Below are 17834 nucleotides of genomic sequence, written 5' to 3'. Positions count from 1 at the left end.
CCGCGCTGGGTCGGGTTCGGTGATGCGTGTTAGCCTTGTCCAAGCCACATCGCAAGTGCCATGACTCAAATGTGGAGCGAACCCGAGACCGAGGGCTGAGCATGTACTCGGCTGTTTGATCACCCTACGCATTCAACTTGTTTTATATACTTATCCGAAGCCAACCCACCCATGCTCTATGTTACCCGAAAAGGAATCTTCCCTCCCATTTGAGAGAGCTATATAAGATGACCCAAGAGTATATATTACAAACATGCTTTCTAGTAATTGTCGATTTGAACTTCCCAGTATGCATTTATGTAATATCGCTGAATGGTTCTAGCTTGCAATCCTGTGGATGGGTTCTATGAATCATTCCTAGGGATTCTTAGACAATCTTTGACTCACAGGATACCCTTCTATAACATTTTTAGCACCAGTCTCTCCGAAAGAAACGAACCCCAAAGAAAAAGAAATGTTTTGCATCGGCAGAAGAAAGTCCTCTCTTTCCTATATAAATTTAATAGATCTACCACGATGGTTCTTCTTTACTCCAAGTATTGGCAGACCTTGAAGGTCGTGGTCAGGCATGTAGAGAAGATTTAATTCAAGCAACATGATTCTCATCTTTCCTTGGTTTGTCTTCTCTCAGGCCGGTCAAACTACGGCTCGAATGTATTTATGAAATCATCTAACCATTTGTCTATGTTCCAGCGTTCATCCTGTCGGCATAAACCCGCTGCCATAAGTCGCCTTTTATCTTCGCCTAGATCTGGAAAGTTATCCTTCATAAACTTAGAGGCATCGTCGTGACTGAGGCCAGATGGTGTTCCGTCTTTTTGACGCGGCGGGCGTAGAGCGTTATCCACCCAATTCTCGTAGTCTTTGTTAAACTTCACTCTATTGTCTTCGGCTTTCAACCAAGTCTTGTTCAATGACCAAACATCATTGCTGTAGGGATCATGCTCTTCGCCATGATAGGCCTCTAGAGAACATAGAGTCAACACTTCCATCTCATACAATATAGGGAAGGGTCGATCGCCAGAAACAAAAGCCTACCTGGACCCATAAAATTGTCTGTCCCTGGAGCTTTTCCCGCGGGAAGAGTAGACTCCCTCCCCATGTACTTAGCCAAACCCCAATCAATCAGGTAAGGGTCGCCGTTGGCCATGAGAAGGATATTTGCAAGCTTCACGTCCCGATGAACAATTCGTGCTTTCTTAGCATCGAATAATGCCATTCCAGCACCGAGTATTGTGACCAGGAGACTGAGTCCCCGCCAGTTCCTTTCGAGGGCCTTGCGTAGATCCATTTTGCCTTTTGGCATCACTAGGACCGCTTTCCCGTCCGTTATGGACCAGAAGCGCTCTATGTACTTCAAAATATAGGAGCTGTCGATGCGCTGTTCAAGGTTGGACTGGTCTAACACATGTCCATCATCTGATATCTTGACAGCCACTCGCTTTGGAACGTTGGGTCTAATCCTCCTCTTTCTGTTATCTTCCGTGTCTAGGTAGGTAAGTGTTCCGTCCCAGACATCGCCTTCGTGACCACTCCCTATTTTGTTTCTGAGATCCACCTCCGCATATGCCTCGCCCGCATCGTAGATGCGATATCTGAAGCGGGCAGACTCCTGCTCACTGACAGCCTTTCTTTTTCCTCGTAGAAAACAACCCTGAGGGGGGATGTGATTGTTGCGTGTCTCAAGTGAAGCTTTGGCAAAGAAGTGTCGTGGAATAGGCGTCTTTTCATCATCAATTTGAGAGGTTTGGAGGTTTTCGGAGTAAGGGTCTTCAGAGACTGGAACGCAGGATATCTCAGGAATGAGCAAGGAGTAAAGACCCCATAATATGAGCCGAGAATTGAAAAGGCGCATATTAGGGGGATTAAAGAGGGTTGTTGAGTAAAGTATCACGGGGGAGATGGGATTATATGTAGGCTCCCTTTAGTCGCACACCCAAACCCTTCTTCTTTTAAGGGGGGTTGCCCCAGACTGGGGCGTAGATGAAAGACGCTTCCACTCGTACATCTAGATTACTATAGTAGGAAGGTGATGAGATGATCAATTGGTGCCCGATATATAAGGTTGATAATAAGAAAAACAATTTTTCTAGTGTGGTATGATTCTGTATAGTGTGGCTATTATATACAAAAAGTCTTACCAAGTTATAATATTTTACTACGGTGGGAGGCCGTTTCTCCTGCCTGACCGCCTGAGTATGCACGTAATTGATCCTTCCTGGGAATGGTTGGCTCTCGGTGGCCCATCTGTAGGTGACGACCCCTCATGCTGCAGGGTTCGTAACATCTATCTCAACAGGTGCAGCCCTACCGTGATTGAATTGGATCGTGGTGATGATAGGGAACTCTGGCGCGAGCGGCGGCGTGGACGGGATAGCCGAGCAGGGATCCACCGCGGGATTCACTCCCCCATTAGCCCAAGGACCAGACCCGGTCCTTGCCGAGGCCTATGCCCACCTGGTTAACCGACGGTTAACCGCATGCGGATGCCGATAATGAAGTAAGTTACTATCCAACTATCCGCAACTGCGGATAACGATAATGTACCATGTACCATTATCGTTATCGTACGATATGCCGCAGTCTATGCAGCTTGATAACGTTAACATAAATTTCATAAGATAACCCTCCACAGAATAGCTGGAGAAATAAACAAACGAAATTGGTCTAGCTACGAGGAGATGTCATTCCCCATTGCTCAAGCCACATACCCATCCATAGCTCGTTGACAGAATCGATGCTCGTCAGACGCGGAAGCCATCTCTCAGTCACAGTCGTTTTCAACGTCACTGATCCTTGGCGGGGAGAATGTGCAAGTCTCTGGAAAAAGTCGAGCAGTTGGACTCCGGGGATGGGCTGCCTACGTAAACTCTGCTCATCTAGACCTTTCTCCGCCAGCAGACCCACCCATTCCTTTAGAGACACAATTCTCATCTTTTTATGGGGGCCTCCTAGTCGCTCTGCCAAGAACGGCACCAGCTCCGCATAGTATGTCCGCTGGGGATTGACGATATGGCAATATCTAGTCGCATGACCATCTTTATCCCCCTTGTGCATGTTGGGCGAGCATAGGAGGTCCGCTAGAATCTCGGCCACCACATCGACCGGTATCCAGTCAATCTGGTCTGCCGGTCCGAGAGAACCTGGTAGGCAGCCCAGTTCGAATGAGCTAGAGAGGAGAGATGGGAACCAGTCACGGCGTGGCCACGCATGTTCGCTACCCTCTCTCCACTCCTTGACAGGACCGGCGACTTGACCAAGACGGCAGATAGTTGATTGAACATTGGCTGATTGGCCGGCTTGATCCAGCAACAAGCTCGCGACAAGTTTGCTCTCTCCATATCCTGTCTCGGCGTTTTGAGGCGAAGTCAATGGCTCCTCGGGCACAGGCATGTCTTCAGCCCAATGCTTGACGGTGGCCACTGTAGAAAGAAAAATGATGTGCGCATTATTTTTGGTGCCGTGCGCAAAATTGATCAGGTTGACCACACCATGAATACTTGGATCGAAGTAATTCAATGGATAATTGAAGTCTACTGGCCACTGGCAATGTAGAATATCTGTCACGCTGTCCAGAAGCTCATTGTAAACGTCTCCAGCGAGTCCCAGGGTGCCCTCAGCAAGGTCAGCACGCATGTGGTCGAAACGAATAGCTGTGGATTTTGCCTCATCATTTGGAAATGACTGGATCCAAGTCTTGGATCTATGAGTTCCTCTCCGATTGAGACAGGTCACACGGCTAACATTCTTCCGGCGCACAAGCGCATCCAAAGTATACGAACCGACAAAACCTGTGCTGCCCGTGAGAAGAACATGCCTTTTGGTGTGGTCGAGGGTATCGGAGACCATATCTGCAGGAGCATCAGGTAGGTGTTCTGAATGTCTAGAAGAACAGTTAGTATCTGAATACTGAAAAATCAAGACAATGGTATCCAACCGCTGCAAAATAGTGTAAAATTCTTTCAAGTCCCGGATTTCCTGCTCAGGCGCAAAAAGTCGCCGAAGGATAACATTTGCCATCTTCTGTGCGGTAGGATTACCATAGACAACATCCGCAGAGAAGATTGGCCTAGAATCTGGCCCGCCTCTACCAGTCTGATTCGCGAGGGTTTTGTTCACGGCAGCCGCCAATATTTGGGTCTGTTTCGAGTCCAGCCCAGTGGCAAATATATCTTCATAGGCATTCAACTCGCCGATCTTCGGTACGAGCTTACCGATCAACTCAATCAAGTTGGATGAGAGGGATTCCTCAGAAGACAAGTCCAGGTGCGGGTGGCCACAATTTAATGAATCAGGGAACTGGGTTGAACTATATAGATCATCAATTTCGGACTCATAGAGCGTCAGGGTCTTGTTTCGATGCACGCTGCCTTTCCCTGTTCGGACGAACGGTTTATCTGGGGTAGCGATGATGATTGCTTCGGCAGTAACTTGGGCGTCTCGGGAGCTCTGAAAATTCTCGATCTCCAATACTTCTTTGATGATGCTTTTCATCGGGGGCTGGAGAAAATGAGAGTTGCACTCGCCCTGAGATGAGCTATCCGTTTCCAGTAGAAGTCCAGGATAAGACCGCTTGTTACCAATCACAAGGGCTGCCTTGATCCCAGGAACCCCGTTAAGTCGGGTTTCGAAAGGCACAGGGTTCATTTTCTTTCCAGTAGAAAAGACGATAAGGTCATCCAGGCGATACCGGTACTCCCAGTATCCAATGATGGAAGGATGTTTCCGGAAGACATCCTTGGTTGCCCATTCCTGAAGGCAAGGGAAGTTTTGGAATACCCCTTGGTACAAAATGCAAGAGTCGTCACGTTGTAGTACCAATTCAAACTCGTCACCTTGCTGCCCCTCTGAGTCTATTGATATTGGTCGCCATCTGATACCATTCGAAGGATGAAAATGGAAGTAGTTCCAGTTGAGAGGGTCCGTTGGATATTGTATAAATGACCCGACCTCAGTGCTGCCTATTCCATTCAGTAGTCGGGTCTTCGTGACGACGAGGTCACCTGTCCTTTTGGCGATTGATCCTACATGAGGTCAACCAGCTTAGCCAATGTTGTTGCAAATTAGTAAAGTATCAGAGCAGAGTAATCTTACCTCCCCCATAGAAAATCCAACGGAGCTTGGATACTTCCGTGAGTAACTCTGGTTCTTGCGAGAGCTCGTCTATAATTGACGGTGGCAGGAGAGCGCCATCAACCTCAGGGAGCTTCAAGACCCTGCGCAGTACTGCAATACTCGGAGGCTGGCGTGGGTACCCAAGCAACAGGATACAGCCGGAGAAAAGAAGGTAACAGCTCAGCTCAAATCCCGCAACGTGGAAAATTGGGAAGGCAGTGTACACGGTTTTGGCCTCTGCGAGGATTTCTAACTGGCATCTTCCCCCTGCCGGATCCTTCACAGATATTAAGCGCTGTGCGTCAATCGCTGCTAATGCGGAATGCGAAACGGTGATGGGCTTCGGCATTCCGGTGGACCCAGTTGTATGCAGGATCTTGGCGTATTTGCATATCTCAGTAACCGTTGCGATTCATCTCCCCATCTTGGATTACTGACCACTAATGGGTTGGAGAAGGCACTTTCCCAAGTTTCTTCATAAGGATATGCCTCCACCTTCTTGATCCCGCTCATGAGGTCCACCAAATTATTAACCGAGAGAATATCAATGTGTTGTTTGTGGGACATCTCATTTGCCATGTTTTCAAAAGTGTGGTCATACAGCAGGAGCGAAACCCGAGAAACCTGAAGGAGGGACTCGTGCATGAAGGCACTGTTTCGAGGTGAAAGCAAAAGAACCTGTCATGTTATGCACAAGTTCAGCTATGTGCGAATGCTGTCAAATACTGAAACCTTTTGATACGTACCTTTGTGCCCACTCTAACTGCCGCCAGTGGAATCAGTAGGTGTCTCAGGTCACTAGGACCTAAGTAACTGCCGTAGATGGGTTATCAGTATCTTGAGCAGAATGGATAGGTAGTGGACACGTACGCGATGACACCGTTTGAGCTTTCCCTTCGTACCCCATTATCACTTAGCCACCAGGCTAGCTTGTTAACCAAACCTGCAACATCCTGGTAGCTAAGAATGATTTCCGTCTGTGTGTTAGGGCCTTCATCCTCCATGTGCATGAGTTGATGAATAGCTACTTTGTGAGGATTGCCTGCAGCTATTCCATCAATATAGTTGAGCAGCAGACGATGCCCAACATGATGACACTCATTTAGCTGCTCTTGATTCATCGTGGTCGGATCTATTTGTGACTTGGTTTGACGAGGGTATGCCATAAAGAGTTCCGTAGTCTTTGTGGAATGTCGTCTATAGGCCCAGAGCATAAATAGTAGAAATTCAATAGCGCACCATGGCACGTCTGGTCATGATGACAGCGTACTGCTCAGAACACAGTGAGAGATTTTCAGCCATGAACATGGAATTCACCTAATTGATTGAACGGACATCTCCGTGCAATGTTAGCGTATTGATCAGCATAAATGATGTCAAATCTCTAAACCTTGAGTGCCTGATACTGAAAATCTTGGATGGTCACACATCTTCCCCAGCCTGGAGACATGCATTATGCGTCGGAAAAGCCTGCTGACGCTCGAGCGTCCTCCATGATGACAACGTAACCTCTACCTCCGCATGCGTGGTGTTACACAGAATAAGACAAATAGTGTTGAATATGACGTAGAGAATTTTGGTTGGGAGCGCGGGGGTAAGGGTAAGGAAGGCTGGGACCATAGAATGTGCATCATGAATAGAAGGTAGAAAAACCGACCTTTAGGTCTCTGGTTTTTATAGTCAATTTCTATTTCTTTCCGAATCCGTCACAGTCACTGGATATCTTGGATCTATATGCCCTGACGCACTTTCACAAGGTTTTGCCTCACATCATGTATTACACATTCAACGTCTTTCGGGGTTCTGAAAGTGGGAAAGTCATTCAGGACCAGATAACTCGTCCGCTGAATTCGAACGATGTTTTGCTTGAGGTAACCCATGGAAGTCTCTGCGGCACTGATGAACTCTACATCCGTTCACCTCAAGTCCTTGGCCATGAGGGCGCCGGCATTGTGAAAGAGGTAGGCCCAAGGGTTCAATCGGTCAATGTTGGCGATCGAGTTGGAGTCACTTATATCCAAAAAACGTGCAATAAGTGCGACAATTGCGTTCATGGTAAGTAGTCAATTAAATAATTATCCTCGTTTTGCAGAGCTTACTAACTTTGCGGTACAGGGTGGGATCAGTATTGCTCAAGCAGACAGCCCTATGGCCGTGGGGATACCAATCAAGGTGCCTTTGGGTCACAAGCAATCTGGGACGCCGACTCCCTCATTCCAATTCCAGCAAATTATGGCTCTTCTGATGCCGCCGCTATCATGTGTGGCGGAGCTACTGCTTGGTCGGTTTTGACCCGATATGGCCTTCGCCCTGGACAACGCGTCGGTGTTATAGGTGTCGGAGGCATGGGCCACCTTGCCGTGAAACTATCTGCGGCACTTGGCTACCATACAGTGGTTTTCTCTCGATCAGACGCAAAGAAAGAAGACTGCATAAAGTTTGGAGCCAGAGAGTTTCATGTACTCAAGCAGGACAAATTCATTGATGCCTCTGATGTCTCTGCAGGCTCTCTTCCTGATACTGTTCAACCCGTCCATCATTTACTACTCTGCAGCAGTGGGACTCAGGACTATAGTAGCCTGATGCCCCTGGTGGCAACAAACGGAACAATCTATCCATTGACTGTCACTCTCGAGGCAACTCCGGTACCTTTGTTGGTCATGATTGACAATGGAATCCGCATTCAAGGTTCACTCACAGCACCAAGGGAGAGTATTCGCCAACTGTTGGAATTTTGTGCAAAGCACAGGATTTTTCCCACAACCGAGAAATTTCCACTGAGTCAAACTGGTATTCAGGAGGCAATTGAATCTCGGCGGGTGGGGGACGTGAGATACAAATGTATTTTGGTGAATGAGGCAGCCACTGTATAAATATTGTCAGTCCGCATTTATCGCTACCTTTCGGTGACTGAAGACATTGAATTCTTACTGTAGTCTGAGCATTTCAAAGTAACAATTCCTTGCGTGCATATCCTTTTCAACCTAGACTATCTGGACTGCAACTTGAGTAGCTAAAGAATGGACAAGGCATGTGAGCTCTCTTGCTATTCTTCGAAATACAATTTGCACTGGATCGTAAAAAAAGGTCTCCCATATCCCCGAAAATCGAAGGCCAATACTCTCACAAAACCTCACTTCGCAAAGAGGTTCCTGAAGTACTCCTCCACAGAAACAGGCTTGACTTCTGGAAACAGATCATTGTGCAACAGCCCCGGCGGTCTCCAAAAGACGCCCTGGCCTTGTACGTGCCTTAATATCATCCAGAAATCCACCGGAAATGTGCTTCCCCTCAGCAATTCCTTTGGCGCAGAGGAGGGATCTTTCAGAATTGCTCGCATCTGGTCGACAGACGTGATATTTATCTTAGCCGGTTTGCCCGAGTATTTCTGCAAAAGCCTCGCGATTTCGTTGTAGGTAATATGGTCACTCCGAAAGCCCAAAATTCGGTTCTCCGATCTCTCTGGGTGACGAAGCGTTGCAACGACGAAGTTCGCGATATCAGTCAGAGAAGAATAGTCCATCTTTGCGTCTGGATCTCCCACGCACTGGATGGAATAGCCGCCCTTGCTAATAGACTCGTCTTTCTCCAACCACGGACAGAGAAGTGGCTCGCCAGGAGCATCGTAGAACTCCCCGCACCCGATAACGGTGTAGCTCATCTGACCACTTTTAATCGCGGGGTGTCTGATTGCGTCTTCGAAACATTTAATCTTCAGTGCCCAGATCTTTGTGTTGTTAGATAGACTTGAAGAAATGGCTTTCAAATCAAGATCGACATCACTTACAGGGTCAAGATAGGCTCCCTCATCAGGTAGCCAGGCCACCTGGTGCATTCCAAACTCACTTGGATAGAATCGCTTAACACCAGCCTTTGCAGCAGCATCCTGAATAACGCATTGTTTTGCGATGATCTGCCCTCCAAGAGCACTGATTACGACGTCGACCTTCGCATCAGCAAGGATGGCAACAAGGTCATCCCTAGCGACATGGTTGAGGTCGACTCGCTTTACAGTTGCGTTGATGTCTCCATAATCCATAAGATTAAAGGAAGAGTTGGGAGAAACAAAGGCAATAACTGAGAATTCTGGCCCCTTGCATCTGATAAGGGCCTTGAAAACCCGGTTTCCGACCTGACCATTGGCTCCAAATAGAGCGACTGTCTTGAAAGGCGAGGCCATTGTGAATTGATGTTCCGATCTGGCTGGGTAAATCAGGACTTGGATTATTTCAGGTTATATGGAATGTTATAATTGCCACGCACATATTGGGCTTTATATAGAAAGGACATTCCTTACTGACCTAAGCAGATACTACTATTGGCAGTAGCCAGTCACCTTCGAGAGTAGCTTGAGACTGCGAATGAGATTTGTCGTTCTGAGAGGATCCCAAACACCTCATCTCATTGCAAACAGTATGATATCATATTTCCATTTTCAGATCGATACTTGATGCCTTGGAAAGTATGCTGCCCTGATCTTCAGAAAATGACCCATCTTAGGATAATTGCCACTTTGAATATTGCAGCTGACGCGTAGCTTAAAAAGCGTCATCATAAGGCCCCCCCCAGAACAAACATTGCTCCCATTGTTATGAGTTGTCGCGCTGCACATGGCTCATTGTGGAAGGTTGGATTTCTACTGCGTCTGTAGGTGAGTACCCAAAAGGCTACACTATCTCTATGCAGAGAGGAATATGAGTTCCAGATCAGCAACTTGTAGTGGCTTCAAAGTGCCAACAGCCATCGGTTTGTAATATTCAACCCGCCGCAGAAAAGGATACGGGAGCGGCACCAGCCTCAGGGTCAATTTGTTCAATTTGTATGCGTATACATGGGCTGCTGCGAAGACCACTGACTAATTCAATAGAGTGTTACGGAAACGAGACCCCTGGCTTGAGGAAAGTAGCAATGACAGTCCTAACTAGTACATGGAGGATTCCAGTTCGCTAGAAATTCTAATCTTCAGAGCTATTTCTTTTCTTCCCCAGTATTCCTTCGCAACCTAATAGTTGTTCTACTGTCGTTCGATTTGCAAACAGCGAGATACCTCTAGGCTATCCTGTATCCAGTTAACGATTTCCCAATTACACGCGAATACAATAAGGGAAACTCACTGGCTCTCCTGTCGGTTCATAACTGTCAATAAGGGTACTGTCATAGACCAGATACGGATTACCCAAAGAGTTATCTTTACTGTCCTCAACTGGCAGTTGCGGCAGCTCTTTTTGCACCTTCTGGACCTTCTGACTGGTTGGAGTCCGGACATACTCCCGATAGTCCGGAACCCCAGGAGAAATCACATTATCAGCGATGACTGTCGTTCCTGGTCCAACCAGTCCTAGCTCTTCGCATAGCTTCAGATCGTTAACGTAATCCAATTTGGCATGATCAATGAAGAACACATCCACCACGCCAGTAGGATAATCATGACGGATCTTCCGCAGAGAGTCTCGACAGGGCCCGACGACGACTTCCACGGTATCGTCGAGCCCCGCTAGCTCGACTAGCGCACCCGCTATGGCGGCAAACTTGGGGCTTCGCTCGAGGCTGAGATATTTGCGGCCCCCGGCACGTTTCAAGGCGCTTCCAAATAAGAGGGCTGAGTAACCCACGTATCCGCCCAGCTCGACCATGAAATCAGGCTCGAGCTCGGGAATCAAATTTTCGGCCACGATTTTGCCTTTCTCCTGGCCGACATTCATGAGGAAGTTCTTCGTGCAGCCGTACTCGTCAATTGTGGCGAGAATTTTCTCTGGGTTGCCCTGCATCTGGCGGTGTTCGGGATGGGATTGAATGTATTGGAGGAGTTCTTCCTCCCGTCCATCATTGTGCTAAGTGAACGATGAGCGGACACGTGGTCTCTACGAAGAAAAGGACGTGTTTTTATACATACAAAAATCGCCTCTTCAGGCTTGTAAAAGCTGTTTTGGTCTTGGGTCATCTCGAGTTTGTTGAAAAGGGTTCCTCAGAGTAATGTGATAAATTTCAGATGTTGGTTCATTCAAAGAGATCTAGCAAGCAAGTTTATATGGGCCAGAAATCGGGGGATTCATGAGGATTCGAAACGTTTCTCACATAGGATCATTTCAAACTGACATAATTCAGGTACGATGATATCACTTGGTAGCAGACTCAACCCTCATCAAAGCTTTCCATCAAACGCTCAATTGCACCATTCGCAATACGGCAATCAATATATGCCGCGAGATAAAAGGGGAAGTGGCAAATTTTAACGCCAACCTTGATGGTTTACACCACTGTGTCATTCATGGATAGCTTGCAGAGGTTCATCCATACTCCCGCCTAGTCCTAAAGTAGAGTCTTGTGCAGAAGAAAAGAGGGGTTTTCACCTACCCAGCCGCTCGGATCGTGGAAGCGTGATGAACTCAAATTGAGTGCGTTGATCTAGGAATCTCACCGGACCTAGCAACCGAAGATATTTTGAGTAATACAATGACGTTTGATTGTCGATCTCTGCGTTCAATGACATCTGTGGAAATGATTGCCTGAATATGGGACCAAAAGGGGAAGTGAACACGAAACCAAATAATTGTAAAGAAAAAGAGAAAACTTGGCTTCGACAATTACTTACCACGTGGGTATCGTATATGCAGAACAACTAGGTTTATATAGACTGTTGTGCTACGACGAGGTTCTATTTAGGTCCGCGGGTAAGTTCTCCGGCCATGTAAGCCCCACCCACATTTCCAAGGTTACGTCATCCAACATTGCTGATCCGACTGACACATATGACCGATTTAGCCCATCACCACTAGCCACCTTACTCAGAGCGAGGTCCAGAGTATGTAGGAGCCTGTAAGGTCAGACTTCTGCTGTTCCGCGTCCCAGATATTAGCAAGAATAGGGGTAAAACTGGCTGCTAATATTTGCATATGGTCATCGAATTTCTTAGAGCAAAACTGCTAACTACTCGTAGAAAGGAACTCAAAAAACCCGAAAAGGCACTACCACCTATGAAGTTAAGTTTGCTTCCTGTGTTGCCTTCTGCAAAGCGCCCGTGATCCGCCCATTACTAATTGCCGTGTAGATCTGCGTGATATTCGTCCCGATTGTCTTTTTTGTTTTGTCACTGTCCGATGCCTCTGGATGATCTACCAGTCCACGGTGCAGAGGAACGCGGAGTGTCTGGCGTACAAAGAGATATATTTCCTTGGTTGAGAGGGCCAGGTAATCGGGCGTAGACGGATGCATCGTGAACTGGTGGTGCGTTCTTTCATGCGCTTGAGACAGAACGGAGGTCACCGAAGATTTCCATTTTTGTACAGACACATATAAGGATGGTGTTGCGCCGGTGGACATGAGATCATCAAATATCGCATGTGCACAGTGTTTCGAAACTTTTTCGCAGCGGGAGTCTATGTCAGACTCACTGTGCGCATGCCATGATGTGGTGATTAGTGACCAGACATTTTCAAAATTTCCAGCCACTCCGCTACTTTGGAAGAGTTCATCAAAAAGGGAGGACAAGCAGGGCTTAATAGCATCGAAAAAGTCCTTTTCCAGAGCGCGTAGATCGAGTGCTTGACAAAGCACATATAGATGTGCCGCACACATCATTGTGACAATGTCGGCAGATTGCGCTGCATACCGAGCAGCAATGAGAGCCAGTGAATTCACTGACTGATTGTTCATCTCTGCAGTATGCACATGGCTAGGGATGGAATTGCTGAGAAATGCCAACTCAGAAAAGTATGATGACATGTTGATGTCGATTCCTTTGCAGGTAAATGACAGGCTGGGATTGTCAAGACAGAGATTAGGAGGTAAGCCCTTGTTCGTTGATGGATTGATGATCTCCTGGCATTGTGACACCACAAGCCTTCCAAGCATAACCAAGGCCGTTCTAGTCTTCTCCATGGCAGACGTTACTGAAGCGGCCTGGAAGTTCCCACCATGGTGAAAACGATCTCCGGGCACGTCGATCAATGGATTGTCCGTTGAAGAATTGAGCTCAGTGGTGATCTGGCAATTTGCAGCTAAGAGATCTTCGACTTGTGGGCCAATCCATTGAGGTGCAGTGCGAAGAGCATATCGATCCTGTACCAATCCCTGTTGCTTGAAATGCATCTTTCTGCTGAGCTGGGACCCGATAAGGAATGATCTGATGTTGTTTGCCACTTCCATCTGGCCCGTATGAGGCCGACACTGTGAAATGAAGTCATGGTAGTTGTCCACTGAGCCCAGGAGGGCTTCAGTTGCCATTGCCGTTAGGAGTTGGGTCAAGATAGTAAGGTTATTTGTGTCGTACAACGTCAATGCTGCTGCTGCAGCACTTGGAGCCGTCCCGTTCATTACCCCCAATGCTTCCTTTGCCTTCAGAGTCAAGGGGGTAATATTGGACTGGTGTAAAGCATCTGCTGCAGAGACAACTTTATCCCTTTCTGTGGCGTTGGCCTCGTTCTGTCTGACATGGACGAAGATATCTGGGTTACCCTCGACGAGCCCACCAATGTAAGAAAGTGGAGACAGATCGCCCGATGCCGAGATACTGCCTCGTAGTGGGATCAAGGGTGTAATATTGCAGTTCAGGGCTTGCCGCAGAAGTTCAATCACTTCCATTCTGACAGCAGAATGACCCCGAAGAAGCGAGTTGCAGCGTATTAGTATGGCTCCCCGCACTACATCCAATGGAAGAGCATAGTTGCAGCCATTCAGTCCAGGCGTCCCAGGCAAAATCCCTGCTTGGTGATGCTGCAGGAAGGCCTTCTGCAGCATTTCAAGCTTTTCTGTTCTCGTGTTGGCATTACCACCACAGCCTGTGTTGACGCCTTGGTAATGTGAGATATAATCAAACGCCAAAGTTACTTTCAAGTGCTTACCATAAACGTCCTCGCCATTCCTTAAATGAGATTCCAGTGTGTCAATGCTTTCCTGGACACGTTTGGAAATCGAATCCGACTGCAGTAACGAAGTCTCTGAAGATAGCCTAAACCAATTGGTATAAATTTTAGAACTGTCAGTTGTGGAAACGTACCTTGACACAACCACTATTTGAGCTAGTTTGAGTGAGTTCTTCTCACCGTCCAAAACCACCATACCGTTACCTTTCAGATGCTTCTCGTAGAATGCCCAGCTTTTCCGTACTTCCGCGAGATGTGCCATTATTATCGACTTCTTGTAGGTTCACTCGGCCAACAGGTCAGTGAGAATTCTGCTTTCTGAAGTCTAGGGTAACTTGATCGGAGAGATGTCAGGGAGGAAGCGTCGTTATATGATGCAGAAAAATCAAGGCAACTGCACCATGACGAAACCCCCATCACGCAACCCTCACTCCCCAAATTTCGTATTACTCGTCATAATTCGCTCGTGCTTTTTTAACGTAATTGGATTTTTCGACCCTCCAATTCCATAGCCAGGCAGCAAAATTTTTTAGATTCCTTGATGTATGAAAGTACGAAAGGGGCAATTTTTCTGAACACAGCATATTACCCCCATCCCTGCTCCCTTTTTTGGGTTGTTGTAAGACTTAACTATATGACATGGCAGGCGCAGACAAACCTACATGACGGTATTTAAGTACTGGAGGCTAAAACGTTGCTCCTTAATGTGTGAGACATATATACCTTCTCAGACTGGTTTCCACTAGCTTCCCCTGAGTATCAGAATGGACACCTCAAAGTTTGACGTCCTAATTATTGGTGCAGGCCCCGCAGGGTATGTTTGACATTGGTGCAGGGTGATAGGGGCCTCACTGACTCGTGAATCTAGGCTGATGGCCGGTACTTGGATGGCACAGACTGGAGTGAAAGCAATGATAATTGATCAAAAGTCATGTAGGACTCAGACTGGTCATGCAGATGGAATAGAAAGCCGGACATTGGAGATACTCGACAGTTTCGGTATAGGTGAATATGTCTGGAAGAAAGCTAACCGCACAGTTGAACTGTCCCTATGGGTAAGTACCGAGTACGTTCTTGGAAGAGAAAGTATGTGCCTAATCTTTGCGGATCCTATAGAACGAGACCAGAGATAAGAAGATCGAAAGAGAGGGCCTTTTGACCAACTGCAACCCTGGGCTCTCTCGGTATCAGGAATCCACCCTGGGGCAAGGCGAAATCGAGCAGCACTTTTTGGACTTTATCCAGTCTCATGAGTGTGTTGAAGTCGAGTGGAACACCTTCCCTATAGATTTGAACATTTCGCAGAGGGATTCATCTCATCCTGTGGAACTCAGAATCCAAACGAAGATATCAGATTCGAAGGTATGAAGCAGTTAGATTTCACACTCGAACCTGCTTGCAATGTGCCGGAACGTGGCAACGTGGCAATAGTTAATATACTGAAATAATGAAATCGAGCAGTTCACTGAGAGGACGATTAACGCGAAGTATCTTGTCGGTTGCGATGGGGCGCACAGTTGGGTCCGGATGCATCTAGGGCTCACGCAAGAGGGAGATCGCATGAACGAGAATTGGGGAGTGTTCGATTCGATCCCTCTCACTGACTTCCGTGCGTCCTGGTACTGCTTTATACTGGATAATTCTTTTTATTTCGCTGACAATGCATAAAGCCGACATCCGCAAACGATGCATTGTCAAGACGGAGGCTGGTCATCTAATGGTGATTCCTCGAGAGAGGAGACTGGTCAGATGCTATGTTCAGCTGCCACCAGGCATTGCTGCAGGTTCCAATATGAACTATAATCCAGAAATCCTGGTGAAACTTGTTCAGAAGATCCTGTACCCGTATAGGTTCGATGCCTCTCAAATTGAATGGTCAACTATATACACTGTACGTGGGATCTTGAACCGCTAAATCTTCGAAGAGTTGAACCCGATTGCTGATTTTCGTGATTTTCCTGTAGGTTGGTCAGCGTGTGTGCCAGACTCTCTCAATGTATAATCGGATTTTTATTGCCGGCGATGCAGTACATACACATTCGCCCAAGGCAGGCCAGGGAATGAATGTCAGCATCCAAGATACGTATAATCTGGGCTGGAAATTGGCCTCGGTTATCAAGGGAAAGGCCCACCCTAGGATTTTGCGCACATACCAGGAAGAACGCCTCACTATTGCAATGCGGCTCATCGCGTTTGACAAGCGGATGGTCGAGGGAGTTTGTTTGAAAGACAAATTTAACGACCAGGACACATCGTCTAGACTCAGATCGCTCAAAGCTACACTTCGAGAGGAGAATACGTCAGCATCGGGCTTGTCTGCCTGTTATCGACCTAGCATTCTTGTCACGCCAGCGTGGGATTGCAGGTCACCATCAAACCGCAGAATATCGAGCCCTTTACTGCCCCATAGCCGGGCCGAGCTTGCTGCAGGTCTCGCTCTCGGAGTCAGATTCCCCAGCGCGCAGGTTTTGTGTCAGAGTGACTCTCGGCCATGGCACTTACAACAACTTTTCCAAAGCACTGGGCAATGGAATCTAGTTATATTCGGTGGAGATATCACTAACAGCGCTCAGATGGATCGTGTGCAGAACTTGGGAAAAGCGCTTTCGCGAGATGGTTCTGTGATTCACAGGATTAACCAAGAAGGTGATGGTTTGGTAGGGAAAGTTGCAGCATACTTGATTCACAGCTCATCAAGGAGTAAGCTCGAATGGACGAGCTTGCCGGAGGCCTTCAGACCATTCGACAATACCACTGGATATGACTACTGGAAAGTCTTCGCAGATAACCAGCCACATTGCGAGGGACGCGGGCGCGCTTATCGGTTCTATGGTATTAGTGCCAAAGGCTGTCTGGTGTTGTTACGTCCCGACCAACATGTGGCCTTCATTGCGTCCCTAGAGGACTTGGGTGGCGTTGAGATGTTTCTGGCAAATTTTGCCTCCGTCGCCGCATACAAGGAGAGCAGAGCGTAAATAATTTCGAATCACAAGGGCTAGCAGTCTTCAGCTGAAGATGGATGATCCGCGGAAACCAAATGGCGTCAGGTTATGATATTTGGACAGACTGGAAAGATGTATTATCATGCTCGGGATTCTTTATTACAGTGAACTATATTTGAAATTTTACATGCGCCACTGTTTGCTGAAATTGTACCCTTGGCAGTTTAGCTTTTAAACTCGACTTACATATAAGGGGTAAATGTCCCCCAGACTAGCCTCGGTGACGGGGACAATATACGAACGCTCATTCAACTTACTATGGTCTCCGAAGAATAGATGCATTCTCCATTTCCAATTAAAATCATACGGTGTCCCAAGTCAATTCATCTGGTGAGAATCAAACTCAAACCCTTGCCATCCAATTCTCGTATCTCAAGTTTCTAAACAGGATTCGCCAGATAAGCCGGTCGACCCATGCCCGCGGTCCGGAATACGATCTAGCTGGATAGGGCAGTGCGGACAAGGCCCAGCAGGTGAAGCCGTGCAGGCAGTGGCCGGGAATGGGGCGCAGCCTCCTTCCCCCCCCCCACGGTACCCCAGGATTTCTTTATGGGGACCTGGGGGATTATTGTCCCGGCCATTCGCGCTACAGCTTTTATTCATGATGGGTTGGGTATGTCAGTTAACGCGGCATACGCATCCAAGTCATCCTACAGTGCATCTTTGACAGGTGTGTTACACTGCATAGAGTTTCCTTTTTGATGTGAGCCCTTCGAAGTTCGTATATGCGTAGACGTTTACCTGCCAATACACATGGCACGGGATAGGCGTACCGCTGACCGTATAGTAAGCTATGATCAACCTTCCCGGGTTCGTATGGTCCACCTCTTCTGTTGGTGACTATTTTCAGTATAAG

The 17834-nt window shown here is 47.4% G+C and overlaps 7 protein-coding genes across 7 annotated transcripts; 2 read left to right on the top strand and 5 right to left on the bottom strand.

Annotated features, from left to right (window-relative positions):
* Positions 1-641: 641 nt before the first annotated feature.
* NUU61_000770 (uncharacterized protein) lies at positions 642-1855 on the bottom strand (the record flags this gene model as incomplete). Its single annotated transcript, XM_056651353.1, has 2 exons — positions 642-964; positions 1039-1855. The coding sequence occupies 2 exons, from the start codon at positions 1853-1855 to the stop codon at positions 642-644; spliced, it is 1140 nt and encodes a 379-aa protein (XP_056516203.1).
* An 812-nt stretch (positions 1856-2667) lies between these two features.
* On the bottom strand, positions 2668-6119 carry NUU61_000769 (Male sterility NAD-binding; the record flags this gene model as incomplete). Its single annotated transcript, XM_056651352.1, has 6 exons — positions 2668-3883; positions 3938-5024; positions 5095-5491; positions 5554-5793; positions 5862-5928; positions 5986-6119. The coding sequence occupies 6 exons, from the start codon at positions 6117-6119 to the stop codon at positions 2668-2670; spliced, it is 3141 nt and encodes a 1046-aa protein (XP_056516202.1).
* A 768-nt stretch (positions 6120-6887) lies between these two features.
* On the top strand, positions 6888-7407 carry NUU61_000768 (uncharacterized protein; the record flags this gene model as incomplete). Its single annotated transcript, XM_056651351.1, has 2 exons — positions 6888-7076; positions 7231-7407. The coding sequence occupies 2 exons, from the start codon at positions 6888-6890 to the stop codon at positions 7405-7407; spliced, it is 366 nt and encodes a 121-aa protein (XP_056516201.1).
* Positions 7408-8248: 841 nt separating this feature from the next.
* NUU61_000767 (NAD(P)-binding protein) lies at positions 8249-9295 on the bottom strand (the record flags this gene model as incomplete). Its single annotated transcript, XM_056651350.1, has 1 exon — positions 8249-9295. One exon carries the CDS (start codon positions 9293-9295, stop codon positions 8249-8251), a length of 1047 nt encoding a protein of 348 aa, XP_056516200.1.
* An 834-nt stretch (positions 9296-10129) lies between these two features.
* On the bottom strand, positions 10130-11056 carry NUU61_000766 (O-methyltransferase; the record flags this gene model as incomplete). Its single annotated transcript, XM_056651349.1, has 3 exons — positions 10130-10174; positions 10230-10946; positions 11009-11056. The coding sequence occupies 3 exons, from the start codon at positions 11054-11056 to the stop codon at positions 10130-10132; spliced, it is 810 nt and encodes a 269-aa protein (XP_056516199.1).
* A 1031-nt stretch (positions 11057-12087) lies between these two features.
* Positions 12088-14238, bottom strand: NUU61_000765 (aromatic amino acid ammonia-lyase; the record flags this gene model as incomplete). The annotated part of the gene is made up of 3 exons (XM_056651348.1): positions 12088-13904; positions 13956-14062; positions 14111-14238. The coding sequence occupies 3 exons, from the start codon at positions 14236-14238 to the stop codon at positions 12088-12090; spliced, it is 2052 nt and encodes a 683-aa protein (XP_056516198.1).
* A 502-nt stretch (positions 14239-14740) lies between these two features.
* NUU61_000764 (putative FAD monooxygenase) lies at positions 14741-16951 on the top strand (the record flags this gene model as incomplete). Its single annotated transcript, XM_056651347.1, has 6 exons — positions 14741-14790; positions 14845-15031; positions 15093-15338; positions 15438-15585; positions 15647-15867; positions 15941-16951. 6 exons carry the CDS (start codon positions 14741-14743, stop codon positions 16949-16951), a joined length of 1863 nt encoding a protein of 620 aa, XP_056516197.1.
* Positions 16952-17834: the final 883 nt, after the last annotated feature.

The sequence above is a fragment of the Penicillium alfredii genome (genome assembly GCF_028826965.1).
Source record: "Penicillium alfredii strain IBT 34128 chromosome Unknown utg000001l_segment0_segment0, whole genome shotgun sequence".
NCBI lineage: Eukaryota > Fungi > Ascomycota > Eurotiomycetes > Eurotiales > Aspergillaceae > Penicillium > Penicillium alfredii.
Note: the sequence above shows the minus strand (reverse complement) of the source record. Positions and strands in the feature narration are given on the sequence as shown.